The sequence below is a fragment of the Bison bison genome, unplaced genomic scaffold (genome assembly GCF_000754665.1).
Source record: "Bison bison bison isolate TAMUID 2011002044 unplaced genomic scaffold, Bison_UMD1.0 scf7180017864032, whole genome shotgun sequence".
Taxonomy (NCBI): domain Eukaryota; kingdom Metazoa; phylum Chordata; class Mammalia; order Artiodactyla; family Bovidae; genus Bison; species Bison bison.
In genome coordinates, this window is record NW_011494604.1 from 5018852 (window position 1) to 5037937 (window position 19086).

General features: G+C 40.7%; 1 protein-coding gene across 1 annotated transcript in view; it reads left to right on the plus strand.

Annotated features, from left to right (window-relative positions):
* The first annotated feature begins 26 nt into the window (after positions 1-26).
* The window catches only part of SENP5 (SUMO1/sentrin specific peptidase 5), a 46222-nt gene continuing 27162 nt past the window's right edge, over positions 27-19086 (plus strand). The window contains exons 1-2 of the mRNA XM_010834350.1: positions 27-198; positions 15081-16621. Of these exons, the coding sequence (XP_010832652.1) occupies positions 15112-16621 (1510 nt within the window). The 5' untranslated portion in view covers positions 27-198; positions 15081-15111. The remainder of the gene's footprint in view (positions 199-15080; positions 16622-19086) is intronic.

Consider the following 19086-nt stretch of genomic DNA (forward strand, 5'->3'; position numbering starts at 1 on the left):
GGAGGTGACGGTGTAAGTGAGCGCCGGAGTCGCGGCAGCGGATCCGGAGGAAGCTCGGCGGCGGTGGCTGCTGTAAGCAGGCCGAATTCCTGCTGGCTGACGAGGCTTCCTCTAAAGCTGGCGAAGGCGGGGCCGCAGTCCGAGCTGCCGCAGTATCTGGACCCACGACGGGGCAGGTGCCGGCAGCAAGGGACGTAGGTAAGCGGGAACCTGGGTGTCAAATCCGGCGAATGACTGGCGGACCGAGCTGGCTGGCTGGCCATTCCCGCGTCAGTGCGCGCCAGCTCAGCACCCCGGCCTGGAGGCCTGGTGCACTGCTCTTCCCCTACCACCGAACCAGAGGCAGTGGATTTCTCCCCCGCGCTTCTGTGCCTTTCTAGGGGCGGGGAAGGAGCTCGTTCCGAGGGACCAGTGTCCTCCCCTCCTCACCAGTTCGAGCTGTAAGAGGCAGAAGCGGAGAGGGCTAGCGCCCCCGGCCACTCCTCCTGAAGCCGGGGGAAGCTTTGAGAGGAATTGCTGCTAGCAGAGGTCCTCCAGCTCCTGCCGTCCTGGGTTTTGTTCGGACAACTCTGCTTCAGTCATACCTTTGGTTCCATCCTTCACATTCCTGGGACCCGGTTCTAGTAAACGGGTATGGCACAACTGAGTATTTGGATGGTCGGAAGCCTGTTTTCCCATCCTGTTTGTGCTAGGTAATATCAACCTCCGCTCCACTGTATGGCCGCTCTTGGTCATACAAGAGTGACCACTCTTTTGCGGAGGAGGGATGCAGCGAGGGTGTCAGAGGTATGGGATTTGGACTTGGAGTCAGAAGAACTGAGTTGAAATTCTGGCCTGCCATTTGGTATTGGCGTTAATCTGGTGTAGACGTTTTTAACCCATTTAACATGCAACATTTTAACCCATGTAAAATGGAACTTTCTTTTATCTATATAAATTAGTTTAGAGAAGAAAGCAGAATGTTAATCATAAAATATTTGGGGAATCAGGTTAAAAACTTGGCTTAAGAATAGCCAGAACACGTAATGGTAGGTTCTTAGTTATGTCTTTTACCCGGAATAACTACGCTTCGTGTGGGGAAGGGTGTCAGAGAAGATACTAGGATCTTTGTGTGTTAAAACCTGACTATAGTCTTTGCTTTGGGTTGGGCAGCATTAGAAAGAAATCAATTTCTCCTAGTCACCCAGACTTCTCATGCTTATTGATTACACATTATTAGTATATGAGGTATGACCTAAATCAGTTTTGCTCCTTTCTTAGGATAGTTAGTGGGTCCTTTCTAGGAAAAAAGCTGGGAAGGGCTTCATTCACACCTTGGCCCACACTAGAAGGAATTCTTTGCACGTTTCCAAGGACTTCTCCCTCTGCCTCTGAAACATTTCATGTTAATTAAAAATGTTCAGAGAATAAATACAGGAACTTGAATCCTTTGAGTGGCCGAACATTACAGTTCCAAGTTAACATGAGGAGAGACTTTTCTCTATATTGGTAAGAGAAGAAGTTTCCTGGCTTTGAAGTTTAGTAGCGCCTAAGTTAGAGAAGTGTTTGGGGTGGAGAGAAGGGAGATGGAATTAGTGACTTGAATGAGCAGCACCTGTTCTTACAATTGCTTTGTCTCACAAATTAAGGATACTTGCCTTTCCTCATTGGAGCATGATATGCTCAGTGGAGCATGATGAAGTGTAATCTTCCCTTCCTTTGAACACAGGATTGTCAGTTTGGGATTTTGAGTCATGGATACGGAAGGAACCTTGAGGGTCATCTAATCCAGTGGTCCAAAATCTGCAGGACATCAATATCAGTTGGGGAATTAAAACCCCTGATGCCCAGTCACTCCCTTAATAGATCTGAAATGGGACCCCGGTATTTGTGATTTTTCAAAAGCCTTTCAGGTGATATTCATAGTTTGAAAATACAGATGTAGATCACAGTTTATAAACAGGCTTAGAGAGGTGAAGTGCCACGCTCAGTTAGTTTGTTGCCTATGCCTCTTTAATTTTTTAATGTTTCTCTTCTATTCCTTAACAGATAACCTTATTTGAATCAATAGTACTGTTTCAGGTTTTCTAGTGCTGAGAGCACAGAAGTGGAAAAAAATGTCATTTGTTAGTAGTTTGGGGCTTCCCTGGTGGCTCAGAGGGTAGAGCGTCTGCCTGCAATGCGGGAGACCTGGGTTTGATCCCTGGCTTGGGAAGATCCCCTAGAGAAGGGATAAGCTACCTACTCTGGTTTTCTTGGGCTTCCCTGGTGGCTCAGATGGTAAAGAATATGCCTGCTATGCGGGAGACCCAGATTTGATCCCTGGGTCGGGAAGATCCCCTGGAGAAGGAAATGGCAACCCACTCCAGTATCCTTGCCTGGAGAATCCCATGGATGGAGGAGCCTGGTGGGCTACAGTCCACGGGGTCGCAAAGAGTGGGACACGACTGAGCGACTTCACTGTGTAGTCCTGTTTTCATAGTTCCCTGTGCAGTTAAACTCCTTAATGCTCTTTAATGAAAATAATAGATTTTACACTAAAACTTTTTTACTAAGTATTGCTTAGGGTTTTGTTTTTGGTGAAAAAAGTGAAAGTGAAGTCGTTCAGTCGTGTCCGACTCTTTGCGACCCTGTGGACTGTAGCCCACCAGGCTCCATCCATGGGATTCTCCAGGCAAGAATACTGGAGTGGGTTGCCATTTCCTTCTCCGGGGGATCTTCCCAACCCAGGGATCGAACCCCCATCTCCCACACTGTGGGCAGACACTTTTAACCTCTGAGAGTTATATGGTCATGTCACTTTATAAATCAGTTTTTTAGACTTTTATGCCAGGCCTTCATAAACTGTGGAAAAATTCCAATTTAGAAAAATTTTGCTTTTGTTCTGGCTTGTCATGAACCCACTGTACTATCCACATGTGTCCTCCCACCCTCTCCTTCATCCTGGTATACATGACCTCTTTGTATCACTAGCCAGCTTCCTATGGAATTCAATTTGAGAACTGTTAGAGAAGCCCTGTAACGTCTCTAATTGCCTTATAAGCACCCGATTTAACTAGAGGTTCTCAGGATTGCCTTAAGGTGGTCCTTGAATTTTAGTCCCTTTTTCTTTTTTGATTAATTGTACTGTACCACTGATTCAAAGAATTTGATAAATGTCTAGAAAGGATCCACTGATGGGGAAGTAACAATGCTTTATATGTATTTTTCTTACTCATTATAGTGAAAATGTGACTTTTGCTGGGGGTGGGGGAGTGATATTTTCAGGATTCTTAAGATAATAGATTATTAGACATAATTATTATTATTAGATTTGAACATTCTCTTTTGGGGAGATATATTCATTATCAAATTATTCTTTGATAAAATAAGAATCACTGAAGCAATGAAAAAGCTATATTAATAGTAGATTCAGAAATGGATCCTATGTCACAAATCTAAAGGAAGATGCTGAATTATTTTCTTTCTAAAAATGACCCTATTTATAGCATGTTAACTTCCTACAACTAGATGACATGGGGCATTCTGAATTCACTGATTTAAAAAGTCATGTTAACAGGTAATTTATACATTCAGAATTTAGAGAGACGTATGCTATGTGTCTAAGATGAAAAACTGAGTTGCTAAGTCTTTACATTTTAAAATTTTGTGTCTGAAGTTCCTTAATTCTGAAGCCTAAAAATTGTTGAATTTCAGATTCTAACGGAGTACACTTTCCAAGTAGAGGTATTTAGAAAGGATAAATGCGAACCCAGGGTTCACAGTTTTAATATAAACTAGTGTTACAGATTTAACATAGAAGCAAAGGCAGGAATGGGACAGTGGCAGCTTGAAGACCCTCTGAGAAGTGGAGTTCGGAAGTCACTTGTTGGTCCTTGAGGCAGTCTTCTCTGTCTGTAAGGACTTGAGACCAGAATTGGATATGTGAATTAATCCACTTTATATGTGGTGGCTGAATTGCCTATCAGAAATGTACAAATCTTCAGTTTTCAGTCTTGATCTTTTTATGATTCATTCATGTCCTGTGATTTTGTTTTTTGTTGTTTTGTTTTTAATCTTATTTCCTACTATAAGCCATTCATTCTGGGACTTCCCTGGTGGTCTGGTGGATAATGCTCCACCTTCCAATACAGGGAACACGATCCCTGGTTGCGGAGCTAAGATCCCACTTGTCTCCGGGCCAAAAAACCAAAGTGTAATACAGAAGCAATATTGTAACAAATTCAAGAAAGACTTTAAAAAGAATGGTCCACATCAAAAAATCTTAAGGAAAAAAAAAAACCCACAACACCATTCATTCTCATTTTTGAAGAGCAGGTAACCTCCCCCGTGTTCATTTACTACACAACTGTTCTCATTATTGTCTTGTTTTGTCGCTCAGTCATGTCCAACTCTTTGTGACCCCATGGACTGTAGCCAGGAGCCAGCCACCAGGCTCCTCTGTCCATGGGATTTCCAGGCAGTGCTGGGGTGGGTTGCCATTTCCTTCTCCAGGGGATCTTCCCAACCCAGGGATCACACCCATGCCTCCTGCATTGGCAGGCGGACTCTTCACCACTGAGCCACTTGGAAAGCACCTAACTACAGGAGAAAGAACTTTTTCCTAGTGATGGTTGAGTTAACCTATACAGTGATTCCACTGCAAACACAAATAAATATTGGGCCTCTTAAGGATTGTTCAGACTTTAGGCTGTCCTAGGGTCAGTGAGTATCTAATAAGAGTTGAAAGCTCACTTGTTTCCCTTGTGTGTTTGTGTTTTATCTCTTTTAATATATACTGTCCATATTTGCTGTGCTGTTTATTTTATTATTTTTTTGGCCTTGTCTTATGGCTTGTGGGATCTTAGTTCCCCGACCAGGGATTAAACCCCAGCCCTCACCAATGAAAACTCAGAGTACTAACCACTTGACCATCAGGGAATTCTCCTGGTTTATCTTAGAAGAAATGTTGGTATTTGGTGAACACACAACAGCATGGCCGAGAATATAGGAGCAAAAATGTTAAGGGACTCTCTGTGGAGGTTGCTTTTAATTTTAACTACATGTACTCTGAGTTCATGCTTGAGATTTATTGATTTTAGGGTACACTGGTTGGACTCTTACTGGATAGCCTTCAACAGTGTTATCCTTGTCTTTTTTTCCTTAGGCTCCTTAGATTTCCCAAAGAATAATCTTCAAATCTCTGGCTTGGAGCTTATAAACTGGGCTGTCAGCAGTCTTGTAGCTAACCTGGGGAACATCGTAGAGGTTTTAGCATTCGGTGTGTAAACATTCACTTATGCTCATTGAACTCAACTATTTTCATTATGATACCCTCATTCTCAACTGGACCAGATGCTGTCCAGTCCAGGAACCCTTTGTTTTCCCTTCAGAGCTGCCTTATCCAATGTGGTAGCCACTAGCCACATGTAGCAATTAAAATTTAAATAATTAAAATTAAGTAACCTTAAATATTTAGTTCCTCAGTTACAGTAGACACGTTTCAGGTGGTCAATAACCACATGTTTCCAGAGACTTCCATATGGGACAGGGCCAATACAGCATATTTCTATCATTGCAGAACTTCTGTTGGTCAGTGCTGTTAGTCTAGAAGGCAAGGTTGGGGGGAGGGGCAGTTGGCTGGGTTTTGTGGAGAGTAGGAGGGTATTTAAACAATTGATCCATACCCTTGTTTTTAGCTTGGTGTTCACATCCCTTTTATAGAACCTGCTGCTGCTGATTCCTGACCTGTTTTGAGGCACTGTTATGTAAATTGAATTGCTTTTTTCATTGCAAGCTTGACATTTAACTTTCTTAGGTCTTTAAGTCAATCTGCATTCCAACTTCCTCTCTTCCATGTGCTTTAAAAAAAAAAAAACAAAACCTTAAAATCTGTGCATTTCACTGTGTGTCAATTTTAGTTTTAAAAGATAAGTTAAAAAATTCTTTATTCTCATCTTAATGGGGTTTTAGGAGGGAATAAAAGTAAAATACATCTTTAGTCTGCCATCTGTATCCGTAAGTAAGGTACTCCATCAGTATTTAAACACATACAACTGTCTCCATTTTTTAAAAATCTGCCCTCATATTTGCTTATGGTTCTTGAGCAGTTTTATGTATTGTTTTCTTTACTCCATCTTGACTTTTGTCCTCTCCATTCTACTAAAATTCCTCTTGTGAATGTCATGAGAATCAGCTGGACACTTTTTAATCCTTATCTTGCTTGACCTCTCAATAGCCTTTGACTGACCATTTCCCTCTTTCTAGAAACTTTCCCTAGCTTTCTGGGCACCACACTTACCTGATTTTCCACTTTATTTCCCTAATCATTCCTTCTTACTTTCCTTTGCAAAGTAGCTTCTTCCTTTTCCTCAACTCTTACGTCCTACAGTTCCTCAGGACACTACCCTACTGTGCATTCTCTTCTGTGTTTTACAAATTTTCCTTGGTGAGTTTAGCATTTTCTGTAGCTTTGGTTACTATCAGATGATGACTTAAAGTGGAATTTCTGTGTTGTTCTCTTTTTAGAGTTCCTGATTTGTGTATCCACCATTATGCATCCACTTAGATTTCTTACATTCACCTCAAATCTAACATGTCTAAAACTGAAGAGATAGCCAGTATAATCTTCCTCCAGTCTTTATTTGTTCCATATAAATTATACCACAATCTCCCCAGTAACTCATACCAAAGTTCTTACCCCTGCATACTGGCTTTCCCACAGTCTTGATGTTTCTGACCTGAAAAATCTCAAGATCAGTTCACTTTGCTACTTCTCCCAGTTTTCCTTTCATCCATTCACCATGCCTACATTTACCTATAACAGGCTCCTAACAGGTTTCCTTTCCTGTGGTCTTCTCCCAGGCATTCTGCACACTGCAGATAGAATGATCTTTTTAAGCATGCAAATTGGGTCTTAGACCTGTCTTTGTCTTTCAGTGGCTTCACACTACCTTTATGTTAAACAGCAGCATCATTAATTTAGTTTTTCTATTTCTTGCCTACCTCTCCAGCCCCTTTTAAGTGCTACATGCCCTCTCCTGGACTTCTATTTATCTGTTCACTTTAACTAGTAACTCTTTATCATCCTTTGAGCTTAAAAACAATTCTTTCAGAGAGGTCTTCCTTGACCCTCTTGCCAGATATTCCCATGGCTCTGAATTTTACCTTTCTTATATGCATCACATTTGTTTATACTTGTTCAGATGACTCTCCCACCAGACTATATATTTTTTGAAAGCACAGCGCTGTTCTATTTGTAGAAGCTCAAATATTTATTGAATTTAAGTTTAATAGTTACTTGTATATTTTTATAATTTCAGCCATTATAATCAGCCATTCTGATGGTGATTGTTAAAATCTCCATCAGAAGTGTTAATTTACCTTTTTTTCTTTTCTTTTTGGCCACACTATGTGGCTTGTGGGATTTTAGTTCCCCAACCAGGGCTTGAACCCAGGCGCTCAGCAGTGATAGAATGGAGTCCTAACCACTGGACCGCCCAGGAATTGTCTAATTTAAAGGCACAGTCCAGGTAGCTTTCTCTAATTGGGGGAAGACTTTTTAAGAACTTAATTATATGCTTTTTCCTACTTCAATTGAAATTTTTTATGGACTTAAGGAGCTTTGTGTGTACTTTTATGTGATGTTCTTCATAGAATAAATATCTGAGCTTTCCTGGTGGCTCGTGGTAAAGAATTTGCCTGCCAATGCAGGAGACACAGGTTTGATCCCTGATCCAGGAAGATCCCATGTGCCCGGGAGCAGCTAACCCTTGGGACACAACTGTTGAACCTGTGCCCTAGAGCCGGGGAGCCACAACTACTGAAGCCCATGAGCTAGTGCTCTGCAACAAGAGACTGTTGCCTACCAGGCTCCTCTGTCCATGGGATTTCCCAGGCAAGAAAACTAGAGTGGGTTGCCATTTCCTCCTCCTGGGGATCTTCCCCCCCAGGGATTGAACCCGTGTCTCCTGCATTGGCAAGCGGATTTTTTACCACTGAGCCACCCAGGAATGTCCTCAAATTTTTAAATGTTTAAGAAAAATTTAAACTTTTCACACTTTTAAGTAACTTCAGATTTCCAAAAATATTTACACTTCACCCAGCTTTCCCTCAGTTTATATTATGTTGGTCAAAACCAGGAATTAACTGACCTATATATCTTATTTTGGTTTTCCCACCAATTTCCTTTTTCTAGATTAGGACCCAATCCAGGATTACACATTACATTAGTTGTTTTGTCTTCTTAGTCTTAGCTCTTTAATCTGGGACAGTTGCTCAGTCCATTTTTTTCTTTCTTGATGGACACTTTTGAAGAATATTGGCCAGTTTTTTGTTTTTTACTTTTTGGCTGCATCACAGGACATGTGGGATCTTAGTTTCCTGACCAGGGGTAGAAGCCACACCCCATACAGTGGAAGCAGTCTTACCTGCTAGACTGCCAAGGAAGTCCATGGCCAGTTTTCTTATAGAGTGTTCCTCAATGTATATTTGTCTATTATTTCCTTATGATTAAATTCAGGTGTTTTTTTTTGACAAGAATACCACACATATGATCTTGTGCCACATCAGGAGGCATATGCTGTCCATATGTCTCTTTACTGGGGATGAAGGAGATGTTTGCTGAATTTTTCTATTGAAAGGCATAATTTTACCTTTTGTAATTTGAAGTATCTTGTGGAAGGTACTTTGTATTTTCACCCTCTAGTTTTAGATTCTTGCCTGAGTCAGTTATTTCTGAGAGGAGTTGCAAATTGTAACTTTTCTATTCTGTTATTTCTTCTATATTTATTAATTTGAAAAATCTCTGTAAGGATTCTCTCTTATCCTCATTTATTTATAGACTCAGGATATTTGTTTCATTCTTGAGTTATCAGCCATTTCTATCATTACATACACAGTTGCTCAGGTATTTTGGCCTTTATGGGTCCCTTCAAATTGACTCCTGTGTTCTTTTGACATGTCATTATTTTTTTGAGCACTTGTTTACTTTCTGACACTACAGTGATATTCCAGGCTCATCTTCTACTTCTGCCCCAGCTCTGGAATCAGCCATTTCTTTTGTTACTGGGATGTAATTGCTTCTAGTCTCTTTAAGCAGATAGAGCTAGGAAATAAATAGGAGTATGTGTATCTCTAGATCTGTACCTGTGTGTAAGTGTGTATAAAACACCATGAGTTCATGTGGATACCACAAAATGTAGCTTCTTTCACCAACATTCTGAAACCTAGCTCTGATTATCTACAACATACTTACTTACTTGCTCAATTTTTGAATACTGAGAATATAAGTTAAGAATTAACTCACTCCTCTGTGAAAAGCAAATTTGTTAATTAAAGAACAGTATTTGTATACAATCCTTTTGATTCTGGGGTGTGAAAGTGAAAAAGTGAAAGTCACTCAGTCGTGTCTGACTCTTTGCGACCCCATGGACTGTAGAATCCATGGAATTCTCCAGGCCAGAATACTGGAGTGGGTAGCCTTTTCCTTCTCCAGGGTATCTTCCCAACCTAGGGATCAAACCCAGGTCTCCCGCATTGCAGGGAGAGTCTCTACCAGCTGAGCCGCAAGGGAAGCCCAAGAATACTGGAATGGGTAGCCTATCCCTTCTCCAGCGGATCTTCCTGACCCACGAATCGAACTGGGGTCTCCTGCATTGCAGGCAGATTCTTTACCAGTTGAGCTATCTGGATGTATACAGTCAGAATGTTTTCCTAAGTTACTTTGGGTAATTCTTTTCTGCTACATTCTTTCAGGGTGGTTATTTGTGATACAGTTAGGCTCATTTGTTATTATTTGTGTTCCATTTTAATTATATGTATATTTTTAAATTATATGAAACATTAGCATAGTCCTGAAAGTCAGAACTTTACAAAAAAGGTGTATTTGAGAAGCACCACTCCCCTCTCATCCCTTCTATATTTTCCTCTTCCTCATTCTTTTCACCCTATTCCCATCTGCCATGCCCTGTAGGTAACTATTCTCATTAGTTTTTGGTTTGTCTTCCTGTTAATTGATTTGGGGGGCACAAAAGGGCAGATACATGTATACTATTTTTTCTTTTATGAAAGGTGGCTGTATATAGTATAGTAAAGAATTTAAACTTGTGCAGAATGAAAGCCTTTATCCTTGGCTTTTAAGAGGTAATCTCTAAATCCTCAGAATGCAATGTCTGATTTGCCTTGGGGCTTGGGTCACTGGTACTAACAATATGATTTAGAATGGGATTGGCCCCATGGGAAAAAACCAGCAGTGTGATTTAGGCTAATGACTTTGACATCAGTGGATCTCCAGGGGAGGTAAAGATTGAGCTCTGTCATGTGAGCAATCAGTTATGCCTATGAACCCCAATAAAAATTCTGGACGTCAAGACTTTGATGAGCCTCACTGGATTGCAGTTCTTGTCACACTTAGTCATACATTGATGCTGGGAGAGTAATGCTGTCTCTACTCTGTGGGGAGAGGACAACTGGAAGCTACGCATTTGTTACTTCTCCTGGATTCTTCAGTATGTACTTCTTCACTTGGGTGATTTTAATCCACATTCTTCAACTGTAATAAGCCATAGCTATTAATTTAACAGTTTTCAGTGAGTTCTGTGAGTCCCCGAACTTTGAGTTGTTGCCAGAAGTGGAAGTGATCTTGGGTGGATTGTTTTCTCTAACTGCACACTTGGCTAAACTATTGCAGTGGCATATCACTGACACTCATTTGAACTTTGCTTTTATCATTTAACCTGGAGAGTACTCCATGTTCATAGACCTTATCCTTATTCTATTATAGCTTCATTCATTGTGTGCATAGTTTATGCAACCACTGTCCTATGTATGGGCATTTAGGTTGTTTCCAATATTTTTCGATTACAAACATTGCAGTGAATGACCTTGTACTATGTGTTTTCATTAGTATCTTCAAGGTGAATTCCTAAAAGCAGAGTTGTTGGATTAAAAGGTAAGTACTTGTATGGTTTTGTTAGATATTACCAAATTCCTCTCCAAAATGACTTTATCAATTTGTATTCCCACAGGGAAGTATAAAAGTTTTTTTTTCTCCCACCAACAGTATATGTTGTAGTAACTTTTGCCAAAATTTTTGAAGTATGATTGACATACTAGTTTCAGATGTACAACATAATGATTTAATATTTGTATGCTTTGCAAAATGAATACAATAAATCTAGCTAAATCCATCACCATACATAGCTCCCCACCTCCCCAATTTTTTCCTTGTGATGAAGGTTTTGGAAATTTACTCTTAGCAACTTTCAAATACGCAGTACAGTATTACTAACTATAGTCACCATGCTCAGAGAAGGCAATGGCACCCCACTCTAGTACTCTTGCCTGGAAAATCCCATGGACGGAGGAGCCTGGTAGGCTGCAGTCCATGAGGTCGCTAAGAGTCAGACACGACTGAGCGACTTCACTTTCACTTTTCACTTTCATGCATTGGAGAAGGAAATGGCAACCCACTCCAGTGTTCTTGCCTGGAGAATCCCAGGGACAGAGGAGCCTGGTGGGCTGCTGTCTATGGGGGTCACACAGAGTTGGACACGACTGAAGCGACTTAGCAGCAGCAGCAGCAGCAGCAGTCACCATGCTATACATCATCATGAATGACTTGTTTATATATTTATTTAAGGAAGTTCGTACATTTAACCCCCTTCACCCATTTTGCCTGTCTCCCAAGCCCCCTTTGATAGTTTTTTAATGCGTGAAGTTGAACGTGTTATGTTCAAAGGACATTTAAAAATCCTTATTTTTGAATTGTTTCCTTATGTCTTTTTTCCATTTTTCCATCAGCCTTTATTGTTCAATTTTAAATATAAGTAATATTAGCCCTATTTTAAGCTAAGCCTCAGCCTTCTGTTGTTTTTCATCATTCCTTTAAAAAATCTAGGATATTCATTTTTCCCCAGTGGCTGCGATATTTTCTTCCTTGAGGATAGTACTAGGCTTTTTTTTTTCCTCTTGTTTAAAAAAAAAAAATAATGTGGTAAAGTATACATAGCATAAAATTTACCATTTTAATCATTTTTAGATATACAGTTCAGTGGCATTAAATATGTTCACGTTGTTGTGCAGCCATCGCCACCATCCGTCCTCAGACCCATCTTCGTTTTCCTAAACTGAAATTCTTTCCATGAAACAATAACTTCCCTTCTCTCCCCTCCTCATTTTTAAAAAAATAACATTTGCTTATTTGGTTGCACTGGTTCTTCATTGCTGTGCGCGGGCTTTCTCTAGTTGCGGTAAGCAGGAGCTACTCTTGGTTGTGGTGTGCTGGCTGCTTTTGTTGGGGAGCATGGCTGGTAGACCCTTGGGCCTCAGTAGTTATGGCCCGTGGGCTCTAGGGCGCGGGCTCAGGTGTTGTGGCACAGGTGCTTGGTTGCTCCAGGGCATAAGGAATCTTTCCGGACCAGGATTGAACCCCTATCTGCTGCATTGGCAGGCAGATTCCTATCTGCTGTACCACCAGGGAAGTAAGTCCTCCTTGGTTTTTTTAAGTTAGCTTTTCTAAATATGCTTTCAGTTTTATCTGTTTGTTTTGGTCTACTTTTTATCCCTAGAAGTCTGGTGATTCTTAGTTATGCTGTCATTGAACCACTAAGAAGTTGCCTGGAAATTCTGAGCTTGTGGTGAGACTTGTCAGCTATAGGGTGCACTGTGAGCCATGTTGGGCCATTTTGTGGGAGGATATTTGTATTTATGTATTCTCTTGCATATTAATCAAATTCTCCAAAGAAGAATCTTCCAATCTCCTGGTTGGATGGATAAGATAGCATGCCAGGGTTTGGGGAGATGAGTGGGTAAGTATTGAGGGGCTTATGATCAATATATAATTCCTGTAATTCCATTTTCCTGCTGTTCCTGGGATCCCCTTGTCTGCAGAACTTCCTTTCTGAAGGAGAAACTTCTAGTCTTGGGTAGGGGAGGGATTTGGGGTCTCATTGTTTCTTAAACTTGGGGGTTATTATTTGGGCCTGTGTCCTTGTGGCATACCTAATACCAGTATACCTTTGGTCTTTTCTCTTTGAATGATCTATCGCTGCCTCACCCCTCGCTTGCTCCCAGAACTGATCTCCGCTTTGAGGGTATACACCTTTCTGGGAACTCAATGGGGAAAGAGATTCAGCGGAATTCACTATGTAAAACTATCCTCATCGATAACAAAGATGTGGTACATATTAAATGGAATATTACAGCTATTAAAAAGCATGAAATAAGGCCATTTGCAGCAACATGGATGGACCTAGAGAGTGTCATACTGAGTGAAGTAAGTCAGACAGAGAAGAGGAAATATCGTATGACATCCCTTATATGTGGAATCTAAAAAGAAGTGATACAAATGAACTCACAAAACAGAAAGCTACTCATAGACTTAGAAAAGGAACTTATGGTTGCCCGGTGGGGGGTGGAGGGATAGTTGGGAACTTTGGGAAGGTTGTGTACACACTTCTATATTGAAAATGGAAAACCAATAAAGACCTGTTGTATAGCAAATGGAACTCTGTTCAATGTTATGTGCCAGCCTTGATGGGAGGGACTTTTGGGAGAGAATGGATACATGTATATGTATGGCTGAGTCCCCTCACTGTTCACCTCAAACTATCACAGCTTGTTAATTGGCTGTGTGTGTGGGCATTAGTCACTCAGTTGTGTCCCCCAATACAAAGTGTTTTGGTGTTAAATAAAAAGTCATGAGCAAAAAACCAAAACAAACAACTAAGTTATCCTCTTGTTTGTACCCTTGCTCTCAGTTGTATATGATGTGCCTGAATGTTCTGGTTCATTCCTCTGAGAAAGTGAAACTTTGATCATCTGCCATGGTAGTGGAAGGGATCTTGGAGTCTAACTGCTGCTTATTCAGACTTTCAGCCAGTCCTTCCTTTTTCTGCTCTCCTCATTCCCTGACGTTCATGGGTATTGTTGTTCTGCTTCCTGAGCCTTTCTGAGGTGCTGTAACTTGCTATTTGGCTTCCTGTACTTCTGGCTTAGATTTCAGCTCTTTTGACCTGCTCTATTATCAGTCATTCATCTGCTTTTTTCTTTCAACAGTTTTATTGCTCTTGCCTCCTTTTTTGTTGTCATTGAGAGTTTTGGCCTTTTTTAAAACTCCGTTTCTGTCATCTTAATGAGACTTGTAGAGAGAACTGAGGTAAACATGTATTCAGTCCTCCTTTTTTCATTTCCTCCAGAGACAACTAATGCACAGAAAGGTAATACAGCTTTTCCTAGTAAGTTGCTATTAATAGTAGCTGAAATTAGGATGTTGGTTTTTTACTTCTTCTGTTAGACCTGCAGTGACTGGTGCCTTTCTTTCTAGGTTAAAGAACCTTCAGTGGTGGTAGATCTTATTAAATCTGAGGGGAAATTATGTTTGATTTTGACCATCATTTTCATCTACCTTTTCCTATAAGTGTGTTTCTAAAGTTCATACACAGATACACGTACTTGTGTTGGTTCTTTTTTCTTATGTTCACTTGACTGCGAGAACCGTGACTGGAGGAGAACACATGACAGGGCCCTGTCTTGTCATAGGCACTCAGAGGGTCTTTGGCTGACAAAGCATTGACTGCATGCGTTTATTGACTATCTGCCTGTGGATTACTGTTTATAGAGTAAAAGTCCCTGCCTTGCCTTTCCTTTGCATTTCCTTCCATATAAAATTTGTTGTATGGAGCAAGTTGTTTTGATGTAGACTTAGTTTTAAATGGTGTCTGGTTGCATCTCCCTTCTCCATCCTTCATTTTACAAATGAGAATACAGAATTCAGGTGACTTGCTTAAAGCTAATGAGAAACAAAGCTAAAACTTACAAATTCTCTCCTGACTCCCTGCCCTTTCTGCTTTATCAGAAACTGGCTGCATGTTGGGAAATGATTATTGAAACTTGTTTCTATCAGAGGCAGATACGTTAAATGGGGTTATGTTGGAGCAGTCAGTCATGTCTTCCCTTATCCCTCATTTTCATTGTGGGAAAAGCCTTGATCAGGTAGGATTTTATTATATCTTATAATGAGCGTCATATGCTTTTTTCAATTTTGTAAAGTTTGCTGTGAATATATCATAATGACCTTATTTTTAGGGTAGAAGTATAAATTTTCTTTCTCTTCTTTACAGCTGCATACAGATCTCATTATGCATCAGAAAAATGAAAAAACAGAGGAAAATTCTATGGAGGAAAGGAATCCACTTAGCCTTTTCTGAGAAATGGAATACTGGGTTTGGCGGCTTTAAGAAGTTCTACTTTCACCAACACTTGTGCATTCTGAAAACCAAGCTGGGAAGGCCAGTTACTTGGAGCAGACATTTGAGGCAATTCCAGTGCAGAAAGAAGGGCCTTCAAATCCAGAAAACGTGGATCCAAGATGAACCACTTTTTGCTAAGACAAAAGGCAATGTGGCTATCCAGAATCTTTGTACTTCCGCCTCTAAAGTGAAAAGAAAGGACACCAAGCACTTCATTTCCTCCTCAAGGACCTTCCTGAAACTCCAGGCAGAGAAGTTGCTGTCATCAGCAAAGAACTCTGATCATGAATATTCTGGAGAGAAAAGTCTCTTGAAGGCAGCTGCTGACTTACCAGTGAATAGTGTTTTAGGTCAGGCCAATGGTCACAGACCTAGGACGGAGCCACAAGCTTCTGATTTTCCTATGAAGTTCAATGGGGAGAGCCAGAGTCCAGGTGAGAGTGACAGAATCGTGGTCACCTTAAGCAACCATAAGAGAAAGCGCTTTTGTTATGGCTGCTACCCAGGGCTGGAGCACCACAGGAACGGGGGACCCTTGATTCCAAAAAAATTTCAACTTAACCAACACAGAAGAATAAAAGTATCTCCTCATATGATGTATGAGAAATTACCCATGATTAGATTTCGGTACAGGATTCTCAGATCCCAGCACTTCAGAACAAAAAGCAAAGTTTGCAAGCTAAAAAAAGCCCGGCAAAGCTGGGTGCAGGTCACCGGGGACCATCAAGAGACCCTTGGGGAGAACGGCGAGGGTGGCAGTTGCAGCCCATTCCCTTCCCCGGAGCCTAAAGACCCTTCCTGTCAGCATCCACCACACTTTCCAGATATGGAAAGCGATGCTGTGGTGAAGGGAAAGAACTCTTATGTGCCTGAGGGCCACACTAAAGGAAGCCCTCTCTTGGACAAGGAGCTTAGTTTGGATGGAGCATTCCCTGACCAACAGAATGGCAGTGCCACGTACACCTGGGACCAGTCACCCTGTTCCTCTCCTAAGTGGGAGTATACAGAGCTGATTCACGACATCCCCTTACCAGAACATCATTCTAGTAACATGTTCATCTTGGAAACTGAGAGAGAAGTTACGGCTCTGGGTCAGGAAAATCGGACAAGTACTGTCAGTGATGACCAAGTAAAACTGTCAGTGTCTGGGGCGGATCAGTCTGTGAGGAGTGTAGATGGGCCTGTGTCCAAAGAGACTGTTCAGAATGAGAGCTCGTGCCAGATGGATGAGGATGGCTCTTTCAAGCAGAATATTCTTAGTTCCAAGTTGCTGGACCACCCTTACTGTAAAAGTCCACTGGAGGCTCCTCTGACGTGCAGTGGACTCAAACTAGAAAATCAAGTGGGAGGTGGGAAGAACAGTCAGAAAACCTCTCCAGTGGATGATGAACAGCTGTCAGTCTGCCTTTCTGGTATGCACTCTTCTTTATCTCCCCCCTGTCTCCAGCCCATACCTGCTGTATGTTATCCTTTCTAGGACAGGCCTTTCTTTTTTCCTTCCACAAGTTTCCCTTTAAGCAATTAGACGTTTTCCTTTTATATTATTACATAGATGTTCCATAGTTTTGATTTGGTTTTTGATCGATGACACTCATGTTGCTTCTAGTTGTTCCCTTCTATAAACAGTGGTACAATGAAATTACTTCTTTATACTTACATGATTGTTTCTGTAACTTAAATTCCTAGTAGTAGACATAATGGTGAAAGAATACTTACACTTAAAACTTTAAGAGAATTGTTAAATTATCCATTCACAGTTAAACCAGTTTGCACTTGTGAAGTTTTGTCAGTCTCATAGATCACATGAGAATTGTCTTAATTTGCCTTTTTAAGTTTAAAGTTTGAACGTATTTTTCTATAGTCACTTGCCATTTTTTGTTTGTATATAATTTTATTTTGCCTATTTTCCTATTGGATTATTTATATTTTGTTTAGTGTATGAGAAGCTCCTGTGTACCAGTGCTGGCTCTAAGAATGTAGCAACAAACTGGATACGCTGATTCTTACGCTCATAGTCTTTAGTATCATTATAATTTTAAAGTTTTTAAATTAAATGTTTGTAAAAGCCCTCAGTACCCTGACTTTGTGTATAATATTTTTGTCTAACAGAAAATTTCAACTCTTACATGGTAAAATATATCTGTCTTTCCTTTATGGCTCAAGTTTTCACATCATGCCTTAATGTCTTCCTGTCAAAATCTTCCCCATGAAGTTGTTTGGTATAAACACTTTTGGCAGACAGCATGGCAGTATCAGTCTTTGACCCAGTCCCCTTTTTGCCATTTAGCTAAGATATGGAAGAGTACAAATATATTTGTAGAGGGACATTACTTATAGTATTGTCTTAGTAGTACAACACTGAAGATAACTAAAACAATTGTTGCTCTGGACTTATAATTTACGACATGTCCAGGCAGTATACCGTGAAGCTGTTAAAGAATAAATTCGATCTGTATCTTGATACTGACCATTGTTTATATAAAATGAAAAAAGCAAGTAGCAGAACAGGAGGCCACTTTGTTAAAAGATACATATGCACATATGAATGCATGTATATATGTACGCATAAGCATTTGTATAGGACGTGATTGATTGGTTGATTTAGTCGCCAAGTCTTGTCTGACTCTTACACCTCCATGGACTGTAGCCCACTGGGCTCCTCTGTCATGGAATTCTTCAGGCGAGAATACTGGAGTGGGTTGCCATTTCCTTCTCCAATAGGACATGACACATATATTTAATTGTTATAAGTGGCTGTTTTGGGGAATTAGGAGGGTTACTTCTTGGTGGTTTAAACGATTCTGAACATTTGTTTTTTCCACCAGTTATATGTGCATGCTCGCTCGTGTCTGACTGTTTGCAACCCCATGGACTGTAGCCTGCCAGGCTCTTCATCCGTTGAATTTTTCACTCAGGAATAATGGAGTGGGTTGCCATTTCCTCCCCCAAGGGATATTCCTGACCCAGGGATTGAACCCGCATCTCTTGCATCTCTTGAACTCCAGGCAGATTCTTTACCACTAGTGCCACCTGGGAAGTCCAGTATGTATAAAAAATGTTTTCCCACAAAATGACAGTCCTAGAAAAATATTTTAAAAATTTTTTCCTGTTGTTTATGCTGTAGTAGAATGAAGACAAATTTTCCTGCTGTAAGGTTAGTAGAACCATGATTTCTAAACCTGAACAGGTTAGCATTTACCTACAAGTACTAATTAACTTGTATCAAGAACTTCCAGATGTTCAAACTGGATTTAGAAAAGGCAGAGGAACCAGAGATCAAATTGCCAACATCCGTTGGGTCATAGAAAAAGCAAGAGAATTCCAGAAAAACATATACTTTTGCTTCATTGACTATGATAAAGACTTTTACTATGTCGGATCACAACAAACTGTGGAAAATTCTTAAAGAGATAGGAATACCAGACCATCCTACCTGCCTCCTGAGAAACCTGTATGCAGGTCAAGAAGTAACAGTAAGAACTGGACATGGAACAATGGACTGGTTCCATATTGGGAAAGGACTGCGTCAAGGCTGTACTGTCACCCTGCTTATTTAAATTAGGTAGCAGAGTACATCATGCAAAATGCTGGGCTGGATGAAGCACAAGCCTGAATCAAGATTGCCAGGAGAAATATCAATAACCTCAGATATGCAGATGACACCACCCTTATGGCAGAAAGCTAAGAGGAACTAAAGAGCCTCTTGATTAAGATGAAAGAGGAGAGTGAAAAAGTTGACTTAAAACTCAGTATTCAAAAGACAAAGATCATGGCATCTGGTCCCATCACTTCATGGCAAATAGATGGGGAATCAATGGAAACAGTGACAGACTTTATTTTTTTGGCTCCAAAATCACTGCAGATGGTGAATGCAGCC